The 16,520-nt window shown below is 33.5% G+C and overlaps 1 protein-coding gene across 1 annotated transcript in view; it reads left to right on the top strand.

The window, feature by feature from the left end:
- The first annotated feature begins 8,206 nt into the window (after positions 1-8,206).
- Positions 8,207-16,520, top strand: part of LOC136034679 (basic salivary proline-rich protein 2-like) — a 51,900-nt gene continuing 43,586 nt past the window's right edge. The window contains exons 1-2 of the mRNA XM_065716001.1: positions 8,207-8,297; positions 12,037-12,113. Coding sequence (XP_065572073.1) covers positions 8,235-8,297; positions 12,037-12,113 — 140 coding nt within the window. The 5' untranslated portion in view covers positions 8,207-8,234. The remainder of the gene's footprint in view (positions 8,298-12,036; positions 12,114-16,520) is intronic.

The raw sequence follows: 16,520 nt of genomic DNA on the forward strand, positions 1-16,520 counted from the left end.
AAAAAAAAAAAATTTTCGTTTTTCCAAATTAATAGCCCGCAGCTCCTCCAAAGAGAATAGATCCGTACTAATTATGTCAATCACGTATTTATAACTTGCGCTTATTCTTTCCATAAAGTTTCATCCCGATCTCTCTACTCTAAGCGTTTTCTAAGATTTCTAGTTTCTCCCTCCAGCTCCCCCCATGTCACTGGATCTGGTCGGTATTTACAATGAAAGTTCTAAAGCACAAGATCCTTCTAAATATCAAACAGATCTTTTATTAAGATCTGTATACCCGTTGATAGGTTACAAATACCTCATTATTTCTAGTTTTTCCGAATTGCTCCCCCCCCCCCAACTCCAAAAAAGAGAGCGGATACGATCCGTTTATGTCAGTCATTTATCTTGGACTTGTGCTTATTCTTCCCACCAAGTTTTCCTGATCTCTCTGCTTTAAGCATTTTCCAAGATTCCCCCCCTCCAATGACACTGGATCCAATCGGGATTTAAACTAAGAGATCTGAGTTACAAGGTCCTTCTAAATATGAAATTTCATAAAGATCCGATCAATTCTTCGTAAGTTAAAAATACCTCAATTTTTTAATGTTTTAGAAATAACCCTTCCCCCTCAACTCCTCCAAAGAGAGTGGATCCGTTCCGGCTATATCAATCACGTATCTAGGACTTCTGCTTACTTTTCCCTCCAATTTTCATCCCGATCCCTCCACTCTAAGCGTTTTCCAAAATTATAGGCCCTCCCTCCACCTCCCGCCAATGTCACCAGATCCGGTCGGATTTAAAATTAGAGCTCTGAGACACGACTTCCTTCCAAACATCAAATTTCATTAAGATCTGATCACTCCTTCGTAAGTTGAAAATACCTCATTTTTTCTAATTTTTCAAAATTAACCCTCCCCCCAAACTCCTCCAAAGAGAGTGGATCCGTTCCGGTTATTTCAATCACGTATCTAGGACTTGTACTTATTTTTCCCACCAAGTTTCATCCCGATCCGTCCACTCTAAGCGTTTTCCAAGTTTTTAGGTTTCCCCACCCCAACTCCCCCCAATGTTACCTGATCCGGTCGGGATTTAAAATAAGAGCTCTGAAGCATGATATCCTTCCCAAAATCAAAGTTCATTAAGATCCTATCACCCGTTCGTAAGTTAAAAATACCTCTTTTTTCTAATTTTTCCGATTTAACTGTCCGCCATTCACCCCCCCCCCCAGATGATCAAAAAGAAGAATTGACAATTTCTAATTTAATCTGGTATGGTTCCTGACGCGCCTGCCAAATTTCATCGTCCTAGCTTACCTGGAAGTGCCTAAAGTAACAAAACCGGGACAGACAGACCGACAGACAGATCGACAGAAACTACGGTCGCTATGTGTCACTTGATTAATACCAAGTGCCATAAAGAAAATTACAGCGCGCTCATGCTCACCCTATCTGACTTGTCAACTTAACACTAACTTCCCCGGAGCTAGTCTGTAAAGGATGTCAATGTATATGTATGCGATAACTTTTCAACTGAAATGGTACTGAATACTAAACATTTATCAGAATTAATCACATGTAATGCATCGTAAACATAGTATATTTACAAATATATTTACAAATGTCATATTTCTTGATTACTGTTCTCTTTAATGTTTTTTTATATTTTCATAATCTTCTTGTATTTTGAAAAGATTGATTTGTTTGTTTACATACGACATTAATTATCCTCGCTTATCCTGGATTCTTATTTTCTAGATTTAGCGGTGTAGCGTATCCAACAACTAGTCCTGACTCTATGGAAGAATAAACGTCCTAAACCCTGACATCATTTGATCTCCTAAAACGATTAAATAAAAACAAAGTTTTTTTAAGCTGGAGGACCAACATTAAAACTCGAAACGAACAGAAATTATTCCGTATATGAAAGGGGCTCTCCCTCCTCAACACCTCACTTTAAGCTAAAGTTTGACACTTTGTTAAAACTTTACTTTTTTTAAAACTTTAGCCTAAAGTGCAAAGCGTGGAAGAGGGGACAGTCCCTTTCATATACAGAATATTTTCTATTCGTTTTAAGTTTTAATGCTACTACTTACTTTCAGTGAAAAAAAACTTGTTTGTTTAGTTAATTTCTGAAGGTTTTCCAACTAATGCAAGTTCGTTTGACTCGCCATATATGAAAAATTGAAACAAGATTTACGCATTGATTTTGGCAGATTTACTCTGTATATGAAGGGCCCTCGTCAATACCATGCTAGTTACGCTAAAGCAGTTAGCAATTTTAACAAAGCTTCTTATTTTAGCTAATCGCCCCTGTGTTTCAGGACGCTCTTAAAAAATTGAGACAAACGGTCAAACTTTATTGTAAAGAGCAAGATGTAGAGGAGGGGGCAACCCTTCATATATGAAGTAATTTCTGGTCATTTTTCAAATAATGACGGTAAATTCAGCTAACCCTTTTTTAAATATACCCCTCTCCTAACAGAAAACTTCTCCGTGGAAACTTCATCCAGCGTAAAGTGTACCCACCCGTCAAACTCCCTCCAGACAGTTCCATCACCGCTGAGAATCCCCCTCCCTGTAAAATTGCTTGCAAATAACCCAGTCTGAAAAATTCTTCTTGGTATTCTTTGAATTGAATAGGACTTTAATCTCAGAAATTTCTCATCTACTAGGGAACATACATGAACCAATAAATAAATAAATTAAAATATGGATAGATGGCTCAGAAATTACTCCATTTTAACTTTGTTAATAGTCCATCATATCTCACTGAATTACCAATTTTTTATACTTTGAATAGCCTTATGGAATTTTCCAAGACTAATCTAAACCAAAAATATATTCGTATCTTCAGAAGAAGAAAAATAGTGTTTATGCATCCTACAAGAAGAAAAATCCATTTTTTTTAGAAACGATAGACTATCCAACGCTTATAAAATAAAAATAATCACTAAACATATTAGCAACAGCTGGTACTCTAACTTCTTCACTATTTATGTCATACAATACTCCGAGATGCGACAATTGTTATTTGGTCCAATTATATCTTTGATCGAACTCCATGTTTTCCGGGCATAATCAGAATTTTGAAATGAATCTTCATAATATTCATTTCACTTTTTTCAAGAGTCCCTACCATAAGATTTTGATAATTTTTAAAACGCCTTATATTTTTTTTTCTGTTGCATACTGGACATTGATTTTATGTAAACGGTTTTCTTCATTAATCAACCTCAAAAGGGAGTCATTTACTCAACTTAATCTTAGAGCATTTCTCTTTCCCATTGAAATTCTATACGGGCAAAATTGATCAAGGTTTTCAGTCAATATATTATAAAACTTACCTAAGGATTGATTTTGATTCTTTTCATTAACTACTGGACTCCATTCAACGTCACCAAGCCCTTCTGTTAAATTTAACAAATTTGTATGCGAAAAATCTCGACGATTTGTTTGACTTTTTTTAAGATACGGGAAAAAAGCGAAAAATCAGTCATAATTATACAGTGATCAAATGAATCATCAGGAACGATATGGGTTTTAATGGCGCAGTAAGCGAAAAAAATATTGTCAATTAGTGAAAATGATCTATCAGTTATTCTAGATGGCATAAAACATACAGGGTTTAATCCATGAGTTAACGGACATTCTAAGAACTAAACAGTGTTTCTATCCATTTTATTCTGGTTAATATTAAATTAATATCAAAATCTCCCATAACTAGATAAGGAGAATTAAAACTGTATAATTTATCCAACAAGGTTTCAAAACTATTTATAAATTCTATCAGACTAAATGACATAGTACAAAAAATAACCGCGATAAGCAGTTTTTGATCATTGAAAAAAAAAAACTTAATAAAACAAGATCCAAAGAGCATTTCTATATCAATTGGCAAAAGATCTAGCCTTGCACTAGCTGGTATGCAATTTTTAACAGAACACCAAAACCACCTTGCTTTTGTCTACTTCTGCCGAAATGAAAAAGTTGATAATCTTCAACATGAACTCATCTAAGAAATTTTCACATAGGCCTAAAATATCCGTATTAAATGCCAATAAAAAAGTTTCAAACGTATCTTGTGCAGTCCTCCAGCCCCAACAATTCCAAGGCGATATGCTCCTTGCATTAACATTATTATTTGTCAAAAAGTTCAAAAAAAAATATTGATTTTTTGGAATATCTAATATATTACAATTATCTTCATTACCATTAGCTGCAATATTTTGGAAAACTGAAAGAAACAAAAGAGAATATTGCTCAAATCATTTAACCTTGATGATGAAGTTCCACAATTTCCTCTATCCATCATCAAATATTACCACCACATGAAGGACAACCATATCAGGCCCTACCAGCCCAGCAATCAAACAAAAGAAATAAAAAAGGTAACACAAACAGGAACAACCTTGAAAAGAGAAGAAAAATGTCTTCATTCCGGGTTAATTTCTTCCAATACTGCTAATCGGAAAGACCTCTGTGAGGGTCTAAATAATATAACAGAAATAGTAAATAAAGAAAAATAATTAAGGATTTCGAAGAAGGCATAAAAACAATATATAAATGCAAAAAAAAAAAAGGCTAAACAAAACAAGATTAAACATTAAACACTTATATGATAACAACAGAGGGCTCCAACTATCATACGTAATAATTTTATGCCACAGAATCATCCACTTGCAAAATTTGCTGTGTTTCTCTTCGGTCTCTCAGAAAGTCGTCGATATCTAGTGTATTATCACTAAATGAGTATTTTGCAGTCGAACCGTTGGGTCATATCACAAACAAATATGCCTGAATGCTCTTGGATATCCATGCATCGTATCCGTAACTTTTATTAATTTATCACACTTCGCCAATAGTAGCTTACAGTACATATTTTACGAACTTCAGCTGGAACATCGTCACTAATAAACAAGTTCGAATTGTTTCCAAGGAATATCTTAACCTTAGGCTTAATAGTATTTTTATCATAGCTAACTTATCATCTTTTTTACTCAGTGACACGTTCAAAATTTACGATTTCTTTCGTACTGTGTGATGGTGAAATTTACATCCTGCATTTCTGATCCACGGTAAACTATCTCTGTGAATACAATTATAGTGTTATTATTGTCATCGCACACATCATTACATATGATAACATCTTTTTTTTTTAATTTAGCAGTTTCCATTCTCACAATCCGACCCATACAATCTTCTTTTTCTTCTTAACTTCATTAATTCATCAGCACATGTTTTTATTTGCAATTTGAGGCAAGACGTATCATTTTCGATCTGTCCAATTTTCAGTTCAGTATTATTCCTCTTATTTTTAAGTAACGAATGGTCTTTTTCCTGATTATCAACTCTGGTCGTAGGACTTCCTATTTGATATTATCTAGCTTATTACCATTTTCTTTTACAACATCAAGACTCTGCTTAAGGTCTGAAACTAGTATTGATAATTCTGGCTTTGAGCTACCCTCTGAAGTTTCAAATGTACTATTCATACCTTCTTGTCTTGGGTTTGTCCCTTTCGTCCCATTATGTGCTAATAGACTTGATATATATCCAACTACCCTCGAGACAATCTTTTCACATTAATTTACACACAGAGGTCTTAAATGCGTCTTACTCTGACGAGAGTATAGAATGAACTTAAACTACTTGAGAGCATGAATTGAGGAATTGAATAAATTTCAATATTTTTTACTCTTCTTCAAGATGATGATGAGATTTAGTGGACTCGAATGGCTTCCACAAATAAATCTTTCTTTTTGTACTCTTAAGAAGAGATGCAGTCATCCAAGAGGCACGAGGAACTGGACGCTTAGACCCTTTAGCTGCTGAGGTCACACAGCGACTATCAATAAAGGCTTCATTGATCAGATCATAAAATTGACGGAAAAGACTATCAACAGACCAACTTGAGTTGGTGAGAAACTTCCGGAAGGTATCAGACAATCAAAATTTAAACTGTTCAAGTTGATGATGTTGGTAACGTACTGGTAAATTACAAAAAGTGGAAGGAACTGAAAGTAGACCGTAGATTGAATAATTTTTAATACAAGGAAAGTGCTCAGAGATTTGAGACATGATAACAAATGTCGAATTAGGCATTGAAGTAGAAAAAATATTGTCGATTAATGTGGCATATATGTCAGGTACTCCTGCTAGAATAGTGATACAAGAAAACATGTTAAATGATAAAGCAGAGGATAAAGAGTCTTAAGAAGTTCTAACGAGATTTTTAAAAGGCCAATATTGAAGCCTCCTAAAAGGATAATTTAATAATTACCTCTGATTATTTCAGACATAACCCTGTCAACATTCCTATGAAAGAAGGTATCAACCCACTTGGTCGGTGGTATATTTCCCCAATGATAGTTTTCTTTTTGTCAATTAAAATTTCAATGAAAATAGACTCAAATAGTCCATCCAGATACTTATACAGATCACTACGCATAGTATAACCCAGGTAATCAGTAATGTAAAATGCTAAGCCACCTTTTTTTTCTTTCCAATCTATTTACAAACTCCAACTTAAATCCAGAAATATCTAAAAGTATATTATTTTCCTCATGGAGAAATTTTTCATATATTAGGTGGGGTCCCATATAAAGCACCATTTTAACTTAAAACATTGATATGAGTCTTTTCAAGCAATTTAAATTGAATAGGAATTTAGATATCATAACTAGAGCGATCCTAATCAATAGGTGTCGTTAATAAGAAGTAAATGTAATAAAAATTTGGATATAACTAAAGAGGAATGTGAAGAAAAAAAAGAAGAATGAACAGATAATTAATAGAAAATGATTTGTGCAATGACCAAAGAGTAGAACCATGATATATAAGAAAAACGACAATCGTTAACATTGTTAAAAACAGTGAGGTAGCACAAAGCTATCAAGCCCAAAAGTTTGGAAGAAAAACATAAACTGCAACGACAAATAGAAAGCAAGTGAATTATAGTTGACCCATTGCATAAGAAAAAAAAAGAATTCTGACAGAAGATAGAAAAAGGAATCTGTTTGAAAGGCAGATAGAAGGGAAAATAGTGAAATTTTGGGGGAAACGCTGAAAAGAAAGAGACAATGAAGTAAAAGCAAGATTAAAGTAAACCAACGCATTACTGTACTAACTTTCGATAAACAATACAAACCTGTGATATGCATCTGCAGGAGGTCCTACATAATAAAATCATAAATAGATAAAGATTGATGTTGTGCACAATGGTACAATGAGAGCATATAAGGAGCATATAGCAAACATGGAAAGAGAATACAAAGAACACACATAAATCATTCCAGAAATAGGGCCAAAACTGACCTATTAAAGTAGTGGGCAGAAAAATAGCCAAAAATATAACATTCCTGCGTACAAAATAAAGCACGGAAAGACAAATGGCAAGCAAACAACAAGAAGGAAGAAAAATAAAGCACTGAGAACTACACTAAGCATAATTAGTGGTGAGACTGGCAAGAACAGACGGTTGAGCATGATCATATCACTTTTAATCGCTATCTTATAGGGACAGGTAAGATCAGTTTTGATAAGTATGTTGCCGTCTACTGTCCAAGCATCTCTGAGCCCTAGCTTAGTCTCAGCATATCATTGAGACGAGTGGCTTCTTACTTACTGTTCGTTACCATGAACTGTTTGATAAGCATACGCAATATAACTTGTCAGATAAGTAATTAGGGGCTTCTTGAATATGACATACAACGTGTCTTGTCAGTCTAAATGAAATACTTTGATCAAATTGAGGCCAACCCAAAGCACAACCCTCACAGTTGGATGCAGTCCAACTCGTGTCACAAAGGCATTGCCACATAGATAATTTAATTCCAGACAGCTTATCCTTTCTAAGCAACAAAAATTTAGTCAAAGTTTCTCGTATAATATAATTACTAGACCTTTCATCTGTGTTAAACAAAATAGGTATCACAAAATTATGATCTGATGTTTTTGTTTCGCTAGACTATTCAAATTTCTAATCAAATGAACACCTTTTGAAGTTTCTACGATAATTCTGTCTATACAAAATGCATTGGTCAGAAACAAAAATAGATAGAATATTTGGCTCACATTGCTCTTTACTTAGGCAGTGCTATTGTGCTGCACATGATTCACAAGATATGTGATGCCCACCTTCTCCTCTTTGTTAATGAAAGGAGTCAAATGAAGCGTTAAATGAGGATTCTACCTAATGGTTGCGATAATTGTTAAGTTTCATCACATTTATCATTTGAATCGCGAAAATTCGAAATGTCTACAGCGTTTATGCCACCAAAAAGTAGACCTCCGCCGTCTCCTGCCGTTGTTCAGAAGGTTTTTACTATGAATTCTTAAAATACTGGCAATCTAGAAATTTTAAATCATGTGTGGTAATAACCATTCTTCCAAAGAGTGGAAACAAATCATGACATTTAGTTTAAGACATCTAGTAGCCTGGTTTGCCTATTAGTCATCATCTCCACAGTTAAATCACCACAAAACTCTTTTATACTGCCTAAAAAACTGATTATTCACCCAGTGAACCATTTTGGTCCAGCTATGTCAATAATTTCAATATTTCATCCATTGACTTAAACAGTGCCAATTAGGTTAGACCACTCATCTTTCTTTTGAATCTTTGTGTAAAAGAATAAAAATATTTACAAAACTTTATAACTAATCTAGAGACAAGGTGATCACCCTTTCTTTTTTGTGCTCTTTACATCTACAATAATCAGTTCACTTTCAAATACCCCCCTCCCCCCACTGATCATCCTAGATACAGCTCAAGGAACATATGAGCACTGAAAAAGGGCAAGTTTATTCTTTTTCATATTATTTTGCTAGAAAGAAAGTGAATACATTGCCTAATGAATATTTTAATGCCCTTTCCATATAGCCTATAATAATTGCTCCTAGGGTGAATTCCAATTTGAGCCCTTTATTGGGTCCCAAAAGTTAACTCATTATAGTTTTTAGACTGTGATCTAAGAGATAAGATAAGATTTATGACTGAAAAAGGGCTATCATAAGCCTAATAGCATAGGCCAATAAACAAATGTATAGCAGATAGTGTAGTATCAATAAATAAACAAAATTATAAAAGGTTTTATTTGATCTAACCTCTATTTTTCTCTTTAGAGTCAAAAGTGATCAAAACACAACCAGTACCCCCCCCCCATCTCTCAAATGAATCCAGTCAAAATTTTGAGATACCCATTTTGTTCAAAACAGTCCAAAGGCAAAATGACTGTGCTTCCAGGGTTGAATCCTTTGTTTACTTTAATACTTGGATTTGCTGATTTTGGGGCTACTTGAATTTATGGGGCAAGGGATCTAAGTTATGCAAGTTGTCTCCTTTTACTTTGTTACTGGATTTAATACTTTAATGAAATTGTGATTATGAAAAAAAATTGAAATAGGGAATTTTGAAAAACTTGAAACTCAGGCAATAAAGAACAAACTGAAATTACTTTAAAAAAATACTTCTAAAAACATAGTTTTTCAAAGAAAAGTAAAGGCCATATTAAACTTAGATCCACAGAAATAAAAATTTATGATAGCTCAAAGACAAAATAATCAGAAATTACTATTAAAGAATAAATAAAACCTAAAACAAACAGAAATTAAATAAACAATCATAGCAAACAAACATACAACAGGTACTAATTTAAGTTAATAATTAAATCTTAAAACAGGTAAAACTTAAATTGAATATTCAAATCAAGCTTAAAACAAACACAATTTACTACAAACAAGAGTTTGGCTACTGCCCTCTTTCCTAACTTCAAAAGTATAAAGCCTTGTGTCATTGGTGCTTTGCTGAAAACTATATGTGTCTTGAAAAGAACATATAAATTTAAACTGAATATTTGATATATAATGATATTAATTGCTGAAAGCTCATCAGTTTAAAATTTTATTTCACTGCAATTTTCGTTTGATTTTCAGTGTTGTAATAAAAATAAAAGAAAATATTTTTTTTATTTATTAATACCAAATACACTAAATATGGTTTTTTGTATAATTACAGTTTAACCAAATATGGTTCTTGTATAATTTTTTGATTAAAACCCCAATTACACAGTAGGTTATATCTACAAGCTTTCTTCAGCAATATAACAAGTAAAATAAACATAAAATTGAACTTTATTGTTTTATTGTTGGCTTAGTTTTAGTCTTCTTTTTTTTCATCATAAGTTTAATTTACTTATTTTTGTTGTTGAAGACAGTTTTTTAGATAGAAAGCCTAAATATTTAACTAATGTTTCTCTCTCTAACATTCCTTATTATATTAAACTCATTACTGTTTCTATTTTTGCAACCATCAATGGGAGAGAATGAGGTGAAGTGTCATTATGCATACATCAATTAGTATGTGGTAACAAACTGTAAGTAAAGAGCAACTCGGTCAATAGTAACCAAAACTATAAAAAGCTGAATTTTTATAACAATAGATACATCAAAAGATTTGGTTTTTATGCTGATTCCAAATATGCAAAATTCATTAAGTTTAATGTTACCCATTAAAAGCTACAAGCCTGGAAAACTTTGCCCAATTTTCAAAAAAAGGAAGAAAAATCCCAGTAAGGTCAAGCAATCTTAATGAAAAATACACCATCAGACTTAGCACATCAGAGAATAATCCTATTGTAGAGGTTTCAAGCTCCCATCTACAAAGAAGTAGAGTTTTGTATATTTTTTTTGCCCAAAGAAATATCTTGGCTGAGTATTTTTTTTTTTTTTTCTCAGGGGTGATTTTATTGAGCCAATGGTCCAAGAAGATTGGTAGAGAGCTAATTCAAATGGAGATAAAAAGCTATAATGCCCTTTTTAAATGACAAAAAGATTGCAGGGCAACTAGCCTCCCTCCCATGCCTCTTTTTTTACCAAAGACATAAAATAACATTATTGAGATAGCCATTTGATTTAGCATAGTTGGAAGGTCCAATAACTATACTTCTGGAGATGAAGTGACTCCCCATAATCCCTGGGGAAAGGGCTGTAAGCTATGCAGTTTGCCCCTTGGAAATGCTTTTTGGGAAAATTTTTGGTGGGATCAATTTTCTACAGGACAAATTATCCATGGGGATGAAAGTTTCTGGGGGAAATTTTGCACAAGGCAGCAGGAGGAGATTTCCTGCTATGCTTTAAGAAATGGCTGGAAATTCATTAAAAACACATGTTTTTTAACTGAAAGTCAAAAGCCACATTAAAACTTAAACAAACAGACATTATTCTGTGCATGAGGGGGCCTGTCCCTTCCTCATTGCTTGATTTTTATGCTAAAGCTTTAGAGTTCTTTAAAACACTTCTCATTCAAATTCAACTGCCCATGTGTGTTAAGCAGTAAACTGTTAGTAGCCTAAGCTATTTTGGCACATAGAAATCAGATTGAAGAAAAAGAAATGCATCATTTGATTTTCTATTTAATACTCTTTCCAAATATAATACCACAACAGTTACAAGAGTCTCTCAGCCCCATCCCCCCCATACCCGTAAGCTACAACAGCCTGTATACCACCATACACTATAAACAGTGGTTTTCTGATCTTTTTTTCTCTCAAATTAACTTCATGGACTAGGCTAAACTGTTGGTGAGAAATAATTGAAAAATAACAGAAATGAATGATATCATCAAGCTTTTGCACATAGCCTAGGGCTATATGCAGGTATTAGGAGAGAAGGAGCTGGGATGTAATTAAGAGGGTAATTATTATAATACTTAGTTACAGAATTAAAGGGAAATTTATGTTATAAGATAGAAATTAAATAAAAAAAATGTATCAATCAATGCTGATTCTAAAAATTATAGCCCTAGTCAGTGGGAGCTAATCATAATTTTCATACATTTTATAGTTCAGCACACATTTGCTGACACATTCAATAATTTCATTAAAGGTACAAGTGGGTTGACTAACCTTTAATCTTTTATTGATCTTTTTCTAGTAATAAAGTTCATGTCTCATTGGAGAAGTCCAACTGTGCTTGTCTTTCAGTTTACTGCTAGCTCTCTTTTTTATCACCCATAGGAAACTTTTACCTTTGTCATCAAAATTTGTGTTTGTTTCAGATGTTGGATGAAAATAGTGGTTTAATTGCTACTATTCAGAATTGTCAAGCTGCTGGAGAGTTGCATAAATCTATTCCGTAAGTACAGTCTTCACAAAGTATGAAGAGCCATAGTCCTTAGAGCATTATCAGCATTCTTTGCTTTGAATTACATAATCTGTATCTAACAGAAAATAAGACTTTATTTGTTGTAAATCTTGTGTATCTGTAGTCATTTCTTCAAGATGACTAAAATCTTTCACATATATTTCAGAGTTGTTAAAGTAAAAAAATTATTGTTTTGAGCCATTACTGCTTTGTTGTTTGAAAATTAAAACTAAATTTGTCACAAAAATAATAAAATTGTAGCTAGCTTCTGTAGAGCATGGCTTACAACCTTACAATTTCTTTACAATAAGCAATACTATTTTTGCTGACATTTTACTTTACACATATGAAAAATTGGGTAATTGTATAAAATGTTTTTAAGATCATCTCCTTTAACTTGCTCCTTGCACTGCCAGGGATGTGTATACCCTCAGTTGGAAACCCTGGTATGTAGGATTTGGTCAATAATTGCATTACTTTCTAAACATTAAACTGACAATTAAAGTTTTCAGTGTTTATGGCTATCCTAAATTAAGCAAATGTTGCTTTGTGATAATGGATTTGAAAGAAACTAACTAAATTATAACCCCATATTATATATTTTTGGAAAAAGGATTTTAATGATATTCAAGTGTCTTATTTCTGCTTCTGTAAATTTCTTCTTTATCTTCCTCTTTGGTATAGGAATCAAAAGGTAGTAAACAAGTTCCATTTTCTGAATATTACTGAGAAGCTGACTGGTTTATATGAAAAGCTTTTGGAAACAGCATATAAACTTCTGTTGCCTCACCACAGTTTGATTCTTTTGTTTTATTGGTTTTATTATTTATATGTTATTGCTGATTAATGTTATTATTTAATATTATTGTTAATTTCTGTTTTTATTTTGCGTTTTTGTTGTTTGTTTTCTTAAGTGTTTACTGCACTATTTATCTTTTGATGTAAGTGGTTTGTAAATAAATAATATTATATACAAAGAGAAGGAATTCCTCTATTGTAGAATAATCTGAATGACTCTAACTCTCAGGATTTGTGTGCCCACTAAAAATTAGTCTGAGCACTGACCAAACTTCCTCTGGAAATCTCTATTAATAAGTCCCAAGATAGCTTATAGCAGCAAGATGTTGCTCTGTTTTTATTTATGTATGTTTTTATTTGTTGCTCTGTTCATAATAATTGACTATAACTTGCAGTATTTTGCAAGGCATCCTAAAGGGTACTTTCTGTTTGAATGCAGGAAATCTTGGGCGTTGCTGAATTGAACATTTTACCCTCTAGGCTTGCTCATCTGTTTGCTTTTTTGGTGGATTAGCTAGATTAGTTTCCACTGGCTGCATTTTGGTTCCCCATAGTCATTTATTTCTTGAAATGTTATAACCATTTCTGAATTTTTCTATTGGAGGAAACTTCTCACATTCAAACCAACATGAAGTTGTGCTTAATTGTCTTGAACAAACCATTCCTTGTAGCATTTTGGGGGTATTTTAGAAGTTTTTATATTGGTATTTATACACAGTAGTAGGTTTTATTGGTCATAACATCAGCAAGAATAAAAAAAAAATATCTAAATGCTATTCACAGCTTACAATCAACAGCTATCACAAAGAAAGAGTGTGGTTACCCTCCTTCCCTTCACCAAGTGCCTTAAAGTCACTAAAAACGATACTTATTTCGAGTTTTTGATATTCCTATTTCAATATGTATTGTGTTTGTTTGTCAAAACTGCAAAAAATCATGATACTAATCAAGGTTACTGAATAGCAAAGAAAAATACTTCTTAGAACTATTACATTTGTGACTTCTAATTTAGCTTCTATATTTTAAAAGACAGTTTTCTTTCTAAACTTTTCCTTTTCATTTTGTTTCATTCAAAAGCACTGAAAATTAAGCATAAAAAAATAAAATCTTAAAAACGAACTTAGCAATTTTTAAGACATTTTTTATGGTTTGTTGAGGCAACATTTTAGACTGACGAATTAATGAATGATTCATGAACTGATGTTCTATGCATTTGAAAGTAATTTGTTTTATAAGGAAGAAATTAATGATGACAATTTACCATGTACCAGGCAAATAATACTAGATTGATTGTTTAAAATAAAATGATATAGAGAAAAACTTTAGAGGCTTTAAGGATCATATTTGTGGTTATTTCTATTCATTGTTGGTGTCGTCCATAGTAATATCTGTTATCTTAAAGTTCCATGATAATGTTTCATATTAGGGGCAGTACTTTAGTTTTATCCTGCTTTTTTTTCCAGCAGCGATTTCAGTATATTGCTAGGAAGTAATAATTTTTTTTTGCAAGGGCTCTGTGTTCTCTACAACGAATGTGGACCCCTGGCTGAATTGTAGAGCATGATATTACATTTTAGAAATATTTGTGTTATTCTTGCATAGGACCAAAAACATGATTTTAAGAAGTCTTTTACCAAAGTTGACAGTGTATTAGCTAAATTAGGGTTCTAGAGTGGATGTCAGAGAGGGCTTTCTAAAAATTTCCAGACAGCCATTTGTTACTTCTTTGCAAAATTTGAAAAATATCTTCTTATTTCTATTCCATAGTTATTTTAGCTATATGCTATATTAAAGCAGCAAGACAAGCTAACTGGTTGTCTTTATTTGTCACCCCTGTGCTTTGTTTTTTCACTACTGTTAATTAAAAAAAAAATTCCACTAGACAAGTTTTTCATGATAAGTGAAGAGCTTCATTAGACCAAGAATGAGCAAAATACAGTCAAATAATCTTCCAAGTGTGAAACTACCACAAATCACTGTCAATAAGTAAAGGAAACTCAAAACAAACAAAAATTAACATTAATAGGGATAAAAGGAATATATATCAGTATATGTATACCAAACTGACAATCCACAGCCATTATTTTTCTATAAGTGCAAATTATGCTCTAGTCTTGAGAAGGTATGGGGGTTGTCAAAGACATAATATCCAGACGTATCAACTACACTTAACAAAATGGCTACCTCAAAATTTTGATTAGATGTGTCTTGGGAATTGATGGGCGTAGGGAGGGAGGCTTTTTGCCCTACAATTTTTTTCTGACTAATAAAAAGGGCACTAGCCCTTTCGATTTCCAATCGAATGAGCCTTTTTAGAGGTTTCTATGACTACAAATGGCCGTTTCTACATTTCAATCATATGCGTTACGGGAAAACACGAGGTTTGGAGAGATGAGGATTATTCACCCTCCAATCACTCTGAATCTTAAAAAGGGCACTAGGCCTTCTGACGACCAATCCAAAGAGCCCCTTCCTAAGTCTATATGATCACCCTTTCTATATATACCTTATAGGCCTCCAGGGCCTTACTTACCTTGCCCTGAGGGATTTGAGGGGCTGTTATCCTTAAAGACATATTTTCCGTTCCTTTCAATTATGCTGAACAAAATGGCTAATTCAGAATTTTGATTGGATGTGTTTGAGGAAATGGTGAGCGAGGGGGGGGAGTTAGTTGCCCTTCAATCAGTTTTGACTATTAAAAAGGACACTGACCTTTTTCAACTTCCAATTGAATGAGCTGTTTTCGAAGTATCTACAACAACAAATGGCCATCTCAAAGTTTTTATCTGATGCATTTCGGGAAAATATGAGGCGCGATGGGGGGGATATTCACCCTCTGATCACTCTGAGTCTTAAAAATGGCAATAGAGCTTTTAATTACGAACCCAATAAACCCCTTTCAAAATTTATACTATCACCCTTTCTATATATACCTGATATGCCCCCAGGGCATAACCTACATTTTTTGCGCTCAGGGCTGTGGGGGAGGGGTCGCCATCCTCAAAGACACAATTTTCGGACCTTTCAATTATGTTGAACAAAATGACTATCTCGAAATTTTTATTGGATGTCTTTGGGGAAATGGTGGGCGTGAGATTGGGGTTAGTTGCTCTCCAAACACTTTCCACTATTAAAAAGGAGACTGGCCCTTTCAATTTCCAATCAAATGAGCCATTTTCGATGTTTCTCTGACAACAAATGGCCATCTCAAAGTTAAAATCAGATGTATTTCGGGAAAATACGAGGTATGGGGGTATCCGCCCTCCAATCACCCTGAATCTTAAAAAGAATACTAGAACTTCTGACCAATCCAATGTGCCCTCTTCAAAGGATACTCAATCGCCCTTTCAATATATACCTTATATGCCCCCAGGGCATAACTCACAACCCTTGCACTGAGAGCTTTGCAGGGTTGTCATGCTCAGAGACGAAATTTCTAGACCTTTCAATTACGTTGATTGAACAAAGTGGCTATTTCATAATTTTTATCGGATGTGTTTGGGGAAATGGCGTGCGTGGGAGGGGGGTTAGTTGCCCTTCAATCACTTTTGACTATTCAAAAGGGTACTGGCTCCTTCAATTTCCAATCAAAAAGCTTTT

The sequence above is a fragment of the Artemia franciscana genome, chromosome 13, assembly GCF_032884065.1.
Source record: "Artemia franciscana chromosome 13, ASM3288406v1, whole genome shotgun sequence".
Classification (NCBI taxonomy): Eukaryota; Metazoa; Arthropoda; class Branchiopoda; order Anostraca; family Artemiidae; genus Artemia; species Artemia franciscana.